The sequence below is a fragment of the Sturnira hondurensis genome, unplaced genomic scaffold (assembly GCF_014824575.4).
Source record: "Sturnira hondurensis isolate 20B ecotype Veracruz unplaced genomic scaffold, ASM1482457v3 Scaffold0001872, whole genome shotgun sequence".
Lineage (NCBI taxonomy): Eukaryota > Metazoa > Chordata > Mammalia > Chiroptera > Phyllostomidae > Sturnira > Sturnira hondurensis.
In genome coordinates, this window is record NW_028074503.1 from 22,574,313 (window position 1) to 22,589,871 (window position 15,559).

At 37.6% G+C, this 15,559-nt stretch overlaps 1 protein-coding gene across 2 annotated transcripts in view; it reads right to left on the reverse strand.

Moving 5' to 3' along the window:
* Nucleotides 1-5,453: 5,453 nt before the first annotated feature.
* The window catches only part of SMAD2 (SMAD family member 2), a 78,003-nt gene continuing 67,897 nt past the window's right edge, over nt 5,454-15,559 (reverse strand). For both annotated transcript variants that reach the window (XM_037033953.1, XM_037033959.1), the window contains exons 8-12: nt 14,863-14,916; nt 13,464-13,676; nt 10,411-10,548; nt 10,074-10,218; nt 5,454-6,182 (exon numbers count right to left, since the gene is read on the reverse strand). In XM_037033953.1, the coding sequence (XP_036889848.1) occupies nt 6,059-6,182; nt 10,074-10,218; nt 10,411-10,548; nt 13,464-13,676; nt 14,863-14,916 (674 nt within the window). In that variant the 3' untranslated portion in view covers nt 5,454-6,058. The remainder of the gene's footprint in view (nt 6,183-10,073; nt 10,219-10,410; nt 10,549-13,463; nt 13,677-14,862; nt 14,917-15,559) is intronic.

The window sequence follows — 15,559 nt, forward strand, 5'->3', positions numbered from 1 at the left end:
CTCCCATCATCGGTGGCATTACTCTCCCAAAGGGGTCCTCTTAGCTAAACGGTAAATTTGAGTCTATTATGGATCTCGCAGCAGCAAAACAATTGCTGTTGAAATGAACAGAGACTCTCTGAATCAGAGATGGCCCAAAGAACTTTGGAAAGTCTGTTGAGCAAAGCTAAGAAAATCAGGTCTGCAGCATCTTCAGGCTACCTTTCAAGACAGGAGAATTTAACTTGGTAGTGGTACTTCCCGCTGTATCTTCAGCAGCTATCTTGCACCAAAATGGAAAAGAATTAATGGCAGGGGACAGGCGACCACAATCGAACACTTAAAGAAAAAGAAAAAAGGTAACCCTAACTTAGTACCTTCCAGAGGCCAATGACTGTGTAATAATTTAATGAAGGGGTAATATGGCAGAGCTTTATTTGATGCTGATAAATTCCAGTTGAGATTCTTAATTGTCATGCTGCCTACAAATGGCATACTAACTGAACCACCAAACTGACTCTGACAGAATAAAAAAAAGTATTCTGCTCTGGCTGATGTGGCTCAGCAGACTGAGCGCTGGACTGAGAAGCAAAGGGTCGCTAGTTTGATTCCTAATCAGGGTACATGCCTGGGTTGCAAGCCAATTCCCTGGTGGGGGGTATGGAAGAGGTAACCACATATTGATGTTTCTCTCCCTCTCTCCTTCCCTTCCCTTCTCTCTAAAAATAAATAAATAAAATCTTTAAAAATAAGTACTCTGATGGTCTATCTATGAAAGGAGAATATCTGGGAGCAAATTAAGAACTTTCTACTGAAACAACAGGAGCATTAGAAATTTAAAAAAATATATGAGTAAAATGACCCCTACCATTAAGGTTTTTCTATGAGTACATGGATGTATATATAAACCCATACATACATTATATACTTTATTTCCTACTAAAAGAGTTAAGGCAGTTATTCTATCTATAGAGTTAGCTATAATACCCACGAAAAAACAATTCCTACTCAAGCAATTTTGTGACCATGTTGGACAAGAAGTGCTTATCACAAAGGCCATCTATAACCACTGCACTTCTACTGCGCAGGTCCTGGTTGAGGCTACGAACACCACAAGGTCATGTGTCCTTCAAGCCCCCGACGTAAAATGTAGTGTGAACAAACTACCCATGCAAAGCCTGAAAAGGAAGACCTAGAAAGAACTCAAAAGCAGGATTCCGACCACCTCCACAGACCACACACTATCATTACCGCTTTGGACTGAACTGAGTACAACAATCCAATATGCTCCAAGGTGGAAACGGGACAAGAGCTGTAAGGAGAATCAGTGGCTGCCGACAGCCAGAGAGGTCTAATACTAAACATGAGTTAAAATAAAATATGATAATTAATGCTATTTGCTAGTCACAAAGACATTCAACAGGAAAAAATTTCTCCTCCTAATGAACCAATTTGAATATCAAAGTTTATGGAGAAATTAGAACCCTGGGTGTGAACAGCATCGTCCCTTTTTTGTTCTTCAGTCATAAAGTCAAAGCAGAGACACATTCCAAGGGATGCAGATAAAACACGGTCAGCAAGGAAGAAGGCAACCAATGAGAAACCACTAGAAACACAAATCAAGAGAAGGAGAGAAGAATAAAATTCAGCTGACAAATATGAAGGATTTAGCAAAGTAAAGCTCATGGAGGAAAGAAAACAGGACGTAATTTATGTCTAGATCAATGTGTTATACTGGAGTGAAAACACGAAGACCTCGTGTTTCAATGTCCATAGACTACCCAACTATCTAGAGATACATGGGGAGGGGGAAAGCGGAGGGGGGCAAAATCTTCAGCCATGAAAGCAAAGACAGATTTTAAGTACAGGGAAGACTGTTTTGTGTTACTTCATATCCTGCCGTCAACCAGACCAGGAGGGTGCCTATTATTGAATGAATGTTCCAAGTAATTAGTTATTAAAAAGAAAAGACAAAGATCCTAAAGATATATTTGGACAGCTTTTGGAAGAGGTAGAGAAGCCAACTGAGTACACTCTTTTATTTCATTGCAACTAGCAAAGGACTAGATTGATTGTTTTTCACCTTCAAAGTTTTAGTCTTGATGAAACTGACAATCAAGGTACAAATAAAGTGAAATTACATGAATTTTTACAAAGGAGAAAATCTGATAATGTTTAAAACATTGAGGAATCAAGCAAACTAGATATGGTTTAAGGTAAAAAACAAAACAAAACCCTAGATATTCAATTATTTGCAAACATGTACTTGAAATGCAGAATAAGACTATCTAGCTTTCAAGAAAAACTAGGCAGATTTCCTTCCTGCAAAGTGACAGGTCCCATGACAGAAAGTAACCTTCGTAAGACTAAGCACAACTTGAGGGTCAAGACCAAATCCCAGTCACTGTTTCATTACTCACTGCCTATCCGTGGCTGGGTAAAGAGCAGGAGTCAATAAATACTTATTGAATGAATGCATACCATAGTGTGTAATTAGTATGTTTCAAACCTAACCAGCAAAGTTTCTTAAAGTGAGGTGAGAAAAGAACACAAGTAAGGTTATTCCAAAAAGTGGTCCAAAATTCAATTTTTTTCTAATTTTAACTAGCAGTTATAACAACTCCTCAAAATTTTTTTTCTAAGCAGTAAAATGTTATTTACTCATTTTTAACCTATGCAGAACGTCAACATAAAATTAAAATGAAGCTGCCACTGGTAAGAGTCAGTAGGAATGTCATCAGTCGCCAAATTGCAAATAGAATCCACTACAAAAATCACCACTCATCTGCATGTGATACACAGCATGGTTCTTCAGTTCTCACAGTGTAAAGTTGAGGAAATTACTAGCACTGTGCAGGAATAATGTTGTTAATTTAAATAAAGACAAAATTTAACAGAGATCTCATCACTGTTAAATAAAAGAATGAAAACCCCTATAGAGGGGATAAAAAAGGAAGGGTCAACATTAATAGGCCACTATAGACAAAACACAGAGCAAAACCAGCACTGCATTAAAAGACAAATATGAAAAAATCTGCTGGTTGAGATTACTACTTGGGAACTGCCGATGCTCTTTTGTTAAAATATTCCAAAAAATTTAAATTACGAACAGCCCAGAAGACAGCTGTATATTTGGGGGACTACCTGAACATGAAGAAGAGAGGCAAAGAAGTGCTTTTTGGGTTCAACATCTTCAAAGAAACTCTGGGGAGGTGCTGTTAAAAACATCTGTATCATTACTGTAAAATGAGCTAATCTTGCCTTTTCTATTAACAACAGTAGCCCCCCATGATCTGCTGTTTTGCTTTCTATGGTTACTCCTGTTCTAACAGTTTCTAACAGTTACTCCTGTTCAACCACGCACGGTTGGGAAATTCCAGAAATAATTTATAAGTTAAAAAAATTTAAAAAGCATACATGACCATGACCATTAAATACATTCACACAAGTGTAGTTGCCACCATGAAATCCACTGCCCAACAGGTGTAGCTGCTCAATACGACAGGTACTTCCTAGGAGCTGAGTCCCAGCTCCACGTTGCACAAGAGAACACACTGTAACTGTGGAGCCGAGATCCACAACTGACATGCTGCAGTTGGCCCCGCTGCCCTCAACCTATCAATGCAAGAGAGACCTTCCGCCAGTTTCACAGTTCTCCTCTGCCCCCCAAACTGTTCCCAAGTAAGTAAACACCTACAAAGGGCAGAGGCTCTCCGTGTTATCTCCACAGATCTGACAGTGGTAATAACTGGGACACTTACTCAAATCACAAGACGCACTGCAGAAGCAATAATTAGTGGGCAGCAGAAGTCTGGAAGCGAGCGGCCAGACATTGCAAAGGTGCAAACTTGCCCAAGGCAGATTTAAAGAAGTGGTTAAATGGTGCTGACCAGGTGGTAAAATTGGCAAACTCTACAGCAAGGGATTGAGGAAGAAGAAATGTTTCTGAGAATGACACAAGAAGCAGTCTGTCACAAATAAGGCCACCGGCAACTATTATAAACTGTAGAACCATTCTGATCCTGAAGTTTGGATCTGTGTACAGGTGTTTATAAAGTATTAATATCTGATAATGAGTTTCCTCTAAAATGAGCCTTTGCAATTGATTCCATTCTCTTCGCCAGGCTCTCCAGGCAGCTCACTCCTTTCTGATGCTTAAGCTGAGTGTTAGCTTAAGCATCACTTCTGTAGAGAAGCCTTCTCTCTATTACACTCCATCTGACTGATTTCCTTCATGGACAAGGAAGCTGAGTGAGGGTTGTAACAGCTGCTGCCTCAGCAAAGGGGATCGTGTTTGACTTGTGCACTTTTGCCCAAGAGCTAGAAAAGTTTCTGGCACATATAGCAGTAAACAATAAATATTTGAATGAATTAAAAAATTTACATGTTTACAATAACACATACAGGTACACACAAATATTGGAAAATGAGGAATATTTAACAGAAAACAACCAAATGCAGAAAATATTGAAAATATACCTGCAGAGACAGGTGAACACGGTTTCAAGGACAAGTACCTAAGATACGCATCTTCAAAAGTGTAAAAATTTACAAGAAGGAAACCTGGAGTGGTTGTTTTTCATTTCTACCGAGAGGAAAACAAGCAATGTTAAACGGCAATGACTTAACATCAGACCGAAGAACTACTTGGTGCAGAATGGACTGCGAACAGGGCCTCTGGACTCGCCGCTTGCTGCAGAGCATAACGTGTGGTTGGTTCTAAGAATCAACTGTATAGTCAACATTAGCTAAGAACAGCTCAAATTGTAGGTGATTATAAGCTAAAAAAAAAAACGTTGCTAAACTGCTTCTTTCCAAACTTTTAAAATTCTAGATTAATAATTATGTAAAATAAAGACATCTTATAAATTGAATACAACATACTTTAAAAACAGATGACCTTTATCTGCAGATCATACCTCAGCACCACTTTCCTAGGCATTTTGCAGGAGCAAGTACATATATAAAAGGTCCATTCATAAAACAATCTAACTAAAACAAGTGAAAAATCAAAGGACACTAGGTCTGCTTTGAAATATTTTAAAATATCTTTTTAAAAAAGTGTTTACATCTATAGATTGGCTTTAAGAAAGGGAAAAACACACTGAAATAACTGCAGCATATCCCTGAAAATAACTGCCACCTGTGCATTTCTTTTACGAGGTGCACGGACAAATCAATAGACTGCCAGGTCACACGAGTCAAGTATTGTCTGTTGAAATGTGGTGTAAGACACAGCAACGTACTCCATATGGGTTCTTCCCGTGGCCCAGAAGTAACTGGTGCAGGCAGTATCGGCGGGACCACCACTGGCAATGGATGTCATGCTCTGCTGTTTTGGTATCAGGACATAAGTAGCAATGGAGGTGAGGTTTGGGAAGATTTTCTGCAAGGCTTCCTTATATGAGATTTAGCAGTAAACAAATCAACAAGAATAAATGTTTAAGACCCACCAAACACATTCAGATCAAGGATTTCAAAAGTTAATCCACTTTTCTTCCCCCAAGAGTTTATTTTTGGTAAAAGGCAGAAAAATTAGTTTTTCTACAAGGGAACTCTGCTTCTAAATGATAATTTGAAAATCTCAATATATATTATATATTAAAAAAGACACACAAAAATAACGGAGAAGTGGGAATAACAGACTAGGTACTGTAACTTTATAAAGGCTTGCCTAAATCAAGAAGCAGCGCACACACCTACTTTATGCAAACTAAAAATGGGTATAAACAGCACAACACTGTGATACTGCATCACGATACATTACCTGTACACGTGACTACTACTGTTATTAATAAACCTTTGGGACATTCAATTTTATGCCCAAGAAGACAATAGTAAGTCTTTAAAATCTTCTCTTCCTCCTTTATGGGAGGGCATTTCTAGACACTAAATTTCCCATCTAATATTTGAATATAGGAAACTCATTCCACAAGGTGCTTTAATTGATGAGACCTCAAGTGCTGTTTTCTCGCTTGAATTTTTGGATATAAACAGTCCATGGGGACCACACACAAACACTATGACAGAAGAGTTGTTACACTAAGTCTTTTGATGGGACTTGATTGGTGATGAAGCTTTATGACATGCTTGAGCAACGCACTGAAGGGGATCCCATCTGAGTTAGTACTTTGTCCAACCACTGCAGGGGTCCATTCAGATGAAGCTCAATCCAGCAAGGAGTGCTCGTTACTGTCTGCCTCCTGTTTAAAAGAACACAAGCAAACAATTAGGAAATGAGAAGAACACGACTATGTTTAGCTAGATGCACTAAGAATTTAAATGAAGTAAAAGGCTGCATATACTGAAACCTAAATTCTGTTGAACAAGTGTTAAGTTTTTATATCTAATTATTTTGAAAACTGCTTTATCCTCAAAGACTAACAAAGTTATTTCTAATGACTTTTTTCTTTTAAAGAGATTTATAAAAAAAAACATTATTTTACCCTCAAATTACAGTTAGTAGGGTGATCTTACTATTTACCATCCAAAATGGGATACCTTTACAAGAAAATGTAGTCACTATTTATAATTTTGCTAGGGCAAGAGATGTAAACCAGGGCTGTCCTATGCTAACGGGAATTTAGAGTTACCCTACTTATTCATCAACCAAGGAACAGAAGATATTCAAATACCAAATGAAGTCTAAATGGAACAGGGTTCAAATTTAAAGAATACTACAACAAAATTCTAACCTAAGCTTCTCACAGACTGTTCAGAGCTGCAGTCCCACTTTCCCAGACAAAGCCAACAGCATCCCCTTCAGCAACATCATGCAGACATTTAATAAGAAACACCCTTAGTAATTCAACAAAAAAGGGCAACTGTTTGGGAATCACAAATTGTTCATTGATGTCCTGTCACTTCTATGTACTGATTTTAGTTCTGTTTTATTTATTACACAGTAAGTCAGTAAGTCTACTTGTTTCTTCATCGTGACAGCCCTTCACACATAAGAAAAGGCCATTATCACACTCCACCTCCAAGCAACATATACTCACATAATTTAAAACTACATTTCAAAGGATGCAGTTTTTTGGAGCAGAGGGTGTCAGTGCCCCAATATAAACTTCAGATTTTTCAGTGTTCTCTAGACATCTTCCACCTGCAGATGTCTGCACTTATCTAACTGAGAACTTCTCAGCTCTGTCCAGATCCGGAGCAGACCAGAGTGCCGGGACTTTTAATATCCCCAGGAGCAGCGCTCACGCAACAACACAGGAACTGGCATTTAAATGCCCAGTTTCCTTTCCCTCTGGGTGGGATCATTCCGTACGTTCTCTACTATTTTCCAAAGTTTTCCTAAGGGAAAAAGCTAATGAGCCTCGTACTCTATTACATGGATTAATAATGACATTGGCTGCCTTCCCTCTCCTACCTCACTTCCCTACTTCCTCCTTCCTTACCAGTGTTTCTTCCATTTCCTAAACAAATTCTTTGCATTTGAATCCTTGTCTCAGGGTCTGAGACACTATGACATTTTGATACACGATCATCCCCGAAACACGACACACGGAACTTAACAGTCCCAAATCTGATGTGCACAGACTTGCTTTGATTCAGATCCCCTGTATTTTCCTATGCGCAGGCACACTCCACAAGTTGCCTCACGTTGTCCATGGGGTCCAGGCAAGACTGACCCTTCCTCTTATGTATCTTATCTTCCCCTCCGCTGTTTGCACTGTGTTCTTCACACAAAGTCCTGCTTTTCATCTTTCCCTTGTATCAGGCTTTTGGCAGTAACTTTGCCAAAATCTCTTTTGATTTTGCCACTTGCTGACTTCTGGATATTTCCCAGTTTGTTTTCCATTCTATCATTTTATTACTACATTAGTTTAACCTTCATGAGTAATTCTTAATCTAGGTCACCAAAGGGTAGAAATAAGTTTAAGGCTGTCGCTGTTCCTGTTTGGGCACAAAATTGCACTCCAGGCATTATCCATCCCACTACCTGATTAGTTACTCCAGTACTGGTTCACTTGTTTCTCACTAAAACACGACTTCTTTACACATCTCTATTTCCTCTGTACTATGTTCCTGACTTTTATGCTGGGAATCGAGCTGGCATTAAAGAAATGGAGAAATATTGACAGTTTTAGAAATCCAACCATTATATCTACCTCCGCAGCTCCAGTGTCACCAAAGATAAAAGGACAGTTCAGAGACATGAGAATCTGAAGTTATTTTAATCTATAAACGTTCAAGGAAACTTCTTAATTATCCAAAGCAGATACACCTGACTCTACACCCGTAAAACCATACTACACATTACTGCTTCTCCTAAGTACAGATTTTACATTATCTGTGGGTGAAAGAATGGCAGAGTCCGCAGTAAATGAAGAACACTAGCTCTCTCTACCAATTACCACCGTTCTTAGCAGGAGACCTACAGAAGACAAACATGGGACTCCCCCCAACCTATTCAGTCCACATTTAATTCAACTGAACTTCTACCATGTTCTGCAACACTAATCATTTGAAGGGAAAACTAAAGGTCTGACCTAAAAACTTGATTATCAGATAGTTACTACTGGAATCTAATTTTAATATCAACTCAGGTCACTTCAAGTACAAAGGAAAAAAACTAAGAAGTCTTTAGAGGTATTACGTCTCAAAAAGCAAATGATTAGCAGGGGTGTCCAACTCGCAGTCCAGGCCACACGCACCCCAGGATGGCTATGAATGCAGCCCAACACAAAATCATTAATTTACTTAAAACATGAGGATTGTTTGTGATCATGTATCGCAATGTATTTAATGTAGTGGCCTAAGACAACTCCTCTTCTTCCAGTGTGGCCCAGAGACGCCACAAGGTTGGGTGCCCCTGGAAACAAAGTGAACTATATAGCAAAGTCACAAAATGAATTATCCTACTGATATAACATGGGCAAAACAGTGAGAAGTCTTTATTCTAGGATAAAAATATATAACACAATATATTTTTATGAAAGTATTCAACCAGCAGACTTCAGATCTCACTATCTCAAAAATCATATACCTCACACTACTTAAGATCAGAAATTAAGCCCAAATGAAATGAAATAAATTCTGAAGAAGGGCCCAAGTTGAGGAATAAAACAGGAATACTACTGCTATGCTACACAAATGTATTCTGAAGCAGGCATTCAAAGAGTAAGCAATATAAGTAGGAGAAAGATTAAGTATTTTACTTATGATTCTATTCTTAAACATGCTGAGGAAGTCCTCCTTTTCTTTGACATGGAATCCAAGCTTGTGTAATCTATCTTACTCCCAAACAACAGATTTGCTTTTGTAAAACTCAATTACGTAACTGTCACCACTATCTTTAGAGAAGAAGGTAAGAGTCAAGGAGAGCTTTCTTCAAGTCCTGTCTCCACCACTTACAACATGTCCTTGACCATGTTATCAAATCTCTTCTAAGCCTATCTCCAAATAAGTATTAGCCTGAACCATTTTTTTATTTACGAAGACTGCAACCTTATAAAAAAAAAAGAGTAACAGAATTCTTAGCAGTGCTGAAAGGCACGAGATACTGCATTTAAAACACAGCTTACTTCCTGGCATCCAACAAGTAGCCCTTCTATTACTGAATGAAGTTCCACTTCTCAACCTTACATTCAAGTGGTTTCAGCTTACTTGGTTAGCTTTATTATTCTGTATTTTCTATGCTCTGGGCAAAGCGAACTGCTATTTTACTACCAGAATCATCCTGTGCCACACCCTCACAGCCAGGACGACCAAACTACTACACATCTTTTAGAATCTATGTGATCTCCACATTCTTTACCAGAAGCCTTCACTGAGCCCCAGTGAAAACATCTCTCCTTCCACGAACTGACATAATCCTTCCAATAGACCCCTTTTATGCTATTGAACAATCTGTAGGTATTATGTTACAGTGTGTGTCTATACATATTTCAATTCTACCTTCTACAATGCCAGCACAGTATTTTCAATCTAGGTCTTCAACTTCCTTTTGTTATTACACATAAAGATCTATTGACTCCATAACCTCGATGAAAACAAATACATGTGAACTCCAGAACATGCGAAGGATGGGAGAAAAAAGAACTACATCACGGAAATATAAGAGTTGAGCATATATTTCATACCGGTATTCTGCTCCCCACCCTTTCACAAAACTCATTCTTATGGTGCACATTCTAGTTAGCTGATACACGGCTTCAAAACCCTGATTAACAGACTGAGCCAGAAGAGCAGCAAATTCCTGGTTGTTGAAGATCTTCAGATTACAGCCTATGATTGAAAAAAAGTGAAACAAAAAAGAAAAAAATTGTGTAAAAACAGTATTACCGTAAGAAAGTAATCTTAAAAGGGCTAGATACTAGAACACAAGCACATAAATCATCTCCTGACCCCCAAATTAACAGCAAGTAGAAAGCTCAGCAGGTTGATGTGACCGGTTTCTTTACACTGCTGTGTCCGTACCTGGTGGGATTTTACACACAGTCGCTGGGTGCCAGCCGTATCTCTGATTACAGTTGGGGCTCTGCACAAAGATTGCACTGTCGCTCAGGCACTCAGCAAAAACCTCCCCGCCTATGTAATATAAGCGCACTCCTCTTCCTGAAACAGAACACACACGGGATTAGTTTTATCACACTCACTGTTCCAGCATGACTTTGGAAGTGTCTTCTTGGAGAAATACTAACATAATATAAGGTATTTAGATATTTTCCACAACTTCGCTTTTCTGAAGTCTAACTTTGAAACATACCACTGTATATTTTCGTAAATATTTTAACAATGATTTTTGTTGATTTGTAAAAATAATACATGCTTATCAAAAATATTTAAACTCCTGGCTGGCATAGCTCAGTGGATTGAGCACGGGCCTCTGAACCAAAGGATCACAGTTCGGTTCCCAGTCAGGGCACATGCCTGGGTTGCAGGCCAGTTCCCAGCAGGGAATGCACGAGAGGCAACTGTACACTGATGTTTCTCTCCCTCTCCTTCCCTTCCCCTCTAAAGATAAATAAATAAAATCTTAAAAAAAAAAACCTCTTAAAAAAAATTTAAACAATGTTGAAAAGTACATGGACAGTAAAATAAAAGTTTCATACAAATTATATAGTTTAAAATAAGTAGAAGTTAATTTTAAAGAAATTAACTAATGCTCAGAGAAATATGCCTTCATTATAATATATAGTTATTTCCTTAAAGATCCCACTAAAGTAAAAAAAAAGATAATAAAAATCACTGAGAGGTGAGAGAAAGGGAGACTATCTTTGTTGGGCTGGTCTTAATCAGGGGATGCCACTGAAAAGGTCACCAGGCTGCCCCTGGTGAAAGTGACTCAGAGAGAGATAGACAGGCAACACGAGAGACTCCCCCATGCTCCCTATGAAGACGGAGGGGGCTACATTGCAAGAAATGCAGGTAGACTCTAGATGCTGACAGCAGCCTCTAGCTGACAGTCTGCAGGAAATGAGTACCCCAGAAAAATAACTTCAAGGACATAAACTCCAACAATCATATGGTCGGACAAGGACCTGAAGCTCCAGATGAGAAGGTAGCTCAGATGACACTGTGATTTCCTCACTGTGAGACCCTGAGGAGACTCCTAAGCCATGCCTGGAGTTTTGACCCACAGAAACTGAGAGATGTGTTGTTTCAGGCTTAAGTGTTTGGCAGTATGTTACACAGTAATAAAAGAAAAAAAAAGAAACTAACACGTGTCATGTATAATGAGCTCCCATGTATATTGCGCACTCATGTTTTTGGCCCAAAGTTTCAGGAAAAAAAATTTGTTTTAATTTTTAGTTCAATTTTTTATTTATTTATATTTAGAAGCAAAACTGATTATCATATTCCAGAGTATTATTTTGCATATGGATATCGTTATTGCTTTCCAGAGCTACACTTTGAACACATAAGCATAAATGAAAATTAAAAATACTTCTACAGATACAGAATTAGTACTATCCATGTATAATGCACATTCTTATTTTTCCCTAAAATATTTGGGCTAACAATTGTGTATTATACATAGCAAAATACTGTAATAAAAGTATCAACAAGCCAGATTTAATATATAAATACAAAATCTGGTGCCCTGTTCTCTTAGGACTACAGAAGGTTTATTTTTAAAAAAATCACATACTTGACCATTATGAAAATGTTAAAATAATCATGTACTTGACCATCAGGAAAACATTACTGGTAAGTCTAAAACGTAGAGTTTTCTTTCAGGGTATATATTATGGCAGTCTAAATAAAACTCTGCAGAAATGAAAATGGCAGAGGAAATCTGTTAAAATTTTTATGCAGAACCCCAACTAAAACACAGAAAAAACAACCATTTTAGCTAAAGTAGGGTGGAGATGCAGAAGCCTTCCTCACCTACAAGACACCCTGGTACCCTAACAAGATTATGCAAAATGTATAAACCAAGCAAATTCAAGAAATCCCACATGGAGCCAATAGACCTCTTAAATCCCTCACACTGGCAGTATCACACTCACTCTTTAGTGACCAGCATTACTTATCAGAGGAGGTGATGGTTCATTAAATGGAAACAGAAGAAAACTATGGTTAAAGGAAGTTACTTTAAGGTGATGAGAATTATGTTCAGTTAAATCAATGGTGCTCAAATATTTTCCTACCTCGGTCAAAAAAAATAATGAAGAATCCAGGAGTTTTTGTTTATGTGAATTACATCTATGGAAACTTACCATACTAGATATTAAAACTGACATTCAAAAAATGTATTAATTCATTTAAAAATCAAATGAACCCACTACATAGCAACATAAATAACATTTTTATGAAAAAGAACTCATTTCCAAAAAGAAAAAGTGAGAATAGCAATGTATTTTTGCTAATCTCTTTATAATGTCTGACTTAATGGAAGAGAGCTGGATTCTCCACATTTAATGTCCTATCTTGTAAGATCATATGGCATCTCGCCTCTGAATACTTCACTGTGTGTGTGGCAGAATGGGAGGAGAAAGGGCAAGCATCCTAACACCATTATGAAACTGGTTTTCACCTTACGAACTTGCTGAAAGGCTGTTGGGACTACCACATTTTTGAGATCTCCTGAATTATTTTTTGAACTTCATTAAATGGCAACTCGTGTTTTAGGTATCTTCCTTTACATTAATATTCATTGAAGGAGGGAATAAACAGGAGATGTAAACAAACTGGAACCCCCCCCCCCCCCATCATTTGTTGACAATATAACCCTAACATCTGAATGTGACAATTTTATGACTGGTAGAGACTCAGCAAAGTCAAGTTGTTTTAACACCTATTTATTGAAGGACCTCCTAGTATCACGGGTGCCCATTAAAGAGAAGTGGAAAAGAAGAGTTTGCAGAGGAAAGGATCAACAGCATCTATTAAAAGAAATGAGGCTGAGCACTTAGAGTGAGCGAAGGCAGGCTCTCCTGCACACACTCTCTTGATGTGGTAAACCACATAACGCTCACATTATGAGTATATAGCATTGGTTTTTCACACAAGGAGAAAAAGCATACCTATGTGTCTTCTTGTCATTTCAACTGTAGCATTTCGGTTGACGTTGGAGAGCAAACCTAAGCAGAACCTCTCTGAGTTTGATGGGTCTGTGAAGCCGTCTACAGTGAGCGAGGGTTGTGATGCATGGAAGGTCTCTCCAACCCTCTGGTTTAATTCATAATAGGCTATTGAACACCAAAACGCAGGTTCTGAGTAAGTGACTGGCTGCAAATCTGAGGGGAAAAACCAAATCCGTAAGAGCAAGAAATGTTGTGTGAACAGTTCAAGCCAAGAACAGACTGAATATTATCGTCTTTACGTGCTCTATGCCAGCCCATCCTGGCAACAGCTCAGGAAGTGGACCTAACATCAACATCATAAATTCCAATTTTCATAGATCATTCAGATTTTCGAATTTTTCAATTTCCAGCATCTCATTAAGTCATTCATCTTCTAACCATTTTTTAAGACTTGATGGGGATTCAGTTGTTCTCCTAGTAATTTTACACTAGTTCCCATTCAAACAGAAAACAACCATAGATAAAGTAAATCAATTTGCATAACAAAGCTGATTTTTGATAGAATAAAGTGGAATAAAGCTGGAGCAAAAATCAGTGAGTCAATAGCCACAAGAGGAGAAACTATAATAATAGGATGCAAAATGACATTTTTGACATTTGTGGATTTTAACAGCAAATTCTCAAGGGTTACCCTGGATACAAAAATATAAAACCCCCACACAGATAAGAAACAAAGTAATAAATACAAAGAGTGTGCAAGTGGAAACAATACGAAATCCAAAGAACTTACATATTTCATTGTAAAACTATGATCACATATATATATATATGTGTGTGTGTGTGTAACTTCTATAATTTTCATCATAATCCATTATAAGGAATATCATTTAAAAAACTGACCATTATGTAGAATTTCAAATGTGTCAACTGAAGAGAAATTGTGAAAGAGCAGAGCAAAATGAAGGCCAAAAATACACTATGGAATGTTTATAAACACACACAGTAGCTCTCACACACACACAGCACTCCAAACCACACACACACAGTTGTGATGTATACATATATTTACGCACATACCTATTAATAACTGATATTATAAAATATATCACTAAAAAACATACCCGCAGAAATCTAGTCATAATAGGTCATAAAATTTACCTTGAGTAAAGAATATGATTTCTATAAATAAACATATTATTAGTTTCTTATACTGTGTAACAGTAGAAAAGAGGTTTAGTAATATTGAGGCACATTATCATTATTTTTTTAAGCACTAATTTGAACAATCACTTGGTTATTTATTGAGTTCCTTTTCTCATGTAGAGATCAAATAATGACCAGAGAGAATATTTAAGTGGTACGGTATAAAAACAGTGGTGGAAAAGTGTTTGCAACTTACCCAAACTATGATTAACAGGGGAAAGAGTAGTAGGAGATAGTTCTGCTGGAGATCCTAAAATAAAAGGAATCAATTTAAAAACAGATGTGAACCTATTTCCAGAACTTATGACCAAATAATAATAAAACTGATTGTAATGACCACAAGTTATACACAGATAATTTACATCCCAAGAATTAAAAATACACAGCTACTTTATGTGACTATAATTTTGGAGGCTTCAATATATAAAAGGTAAAAAAGCATATAAAACAGTCCCGGCTTCTAGCCAGAGTTCTCCTTCCCAAAGGCACCCAATGTATCTTTCCAGAAATATTCTACGAACCATATAACCACATAAACAACTCTTTTACGTTCTGCGTGCCCTGCTTGTGATGTACAAATGGTAGCACAGCTCTGAACTTTGCTATTACGTGACTTATTCTACCAGAGACGTTGATATGTTTCCTTATTAATTACTTATTTATATTATCAGCTGCACAGATTACATTATGGTATATTATGATCCTAGATGGATGAACACACAGGCTACTTTCAATCTTTTCTTTAAGAACCAAGATTGCAATGAGTAATCTTGGACATTTGCACAATTTCAGTCATATCTGAAGAGTAAGAATTGGCTCCTAAAAGAGAAACTGCCAGGTCAAAGGGCTGTGGTTCTGTAATTTTGATAGATTTTTGCCCAAACTGTCATCTA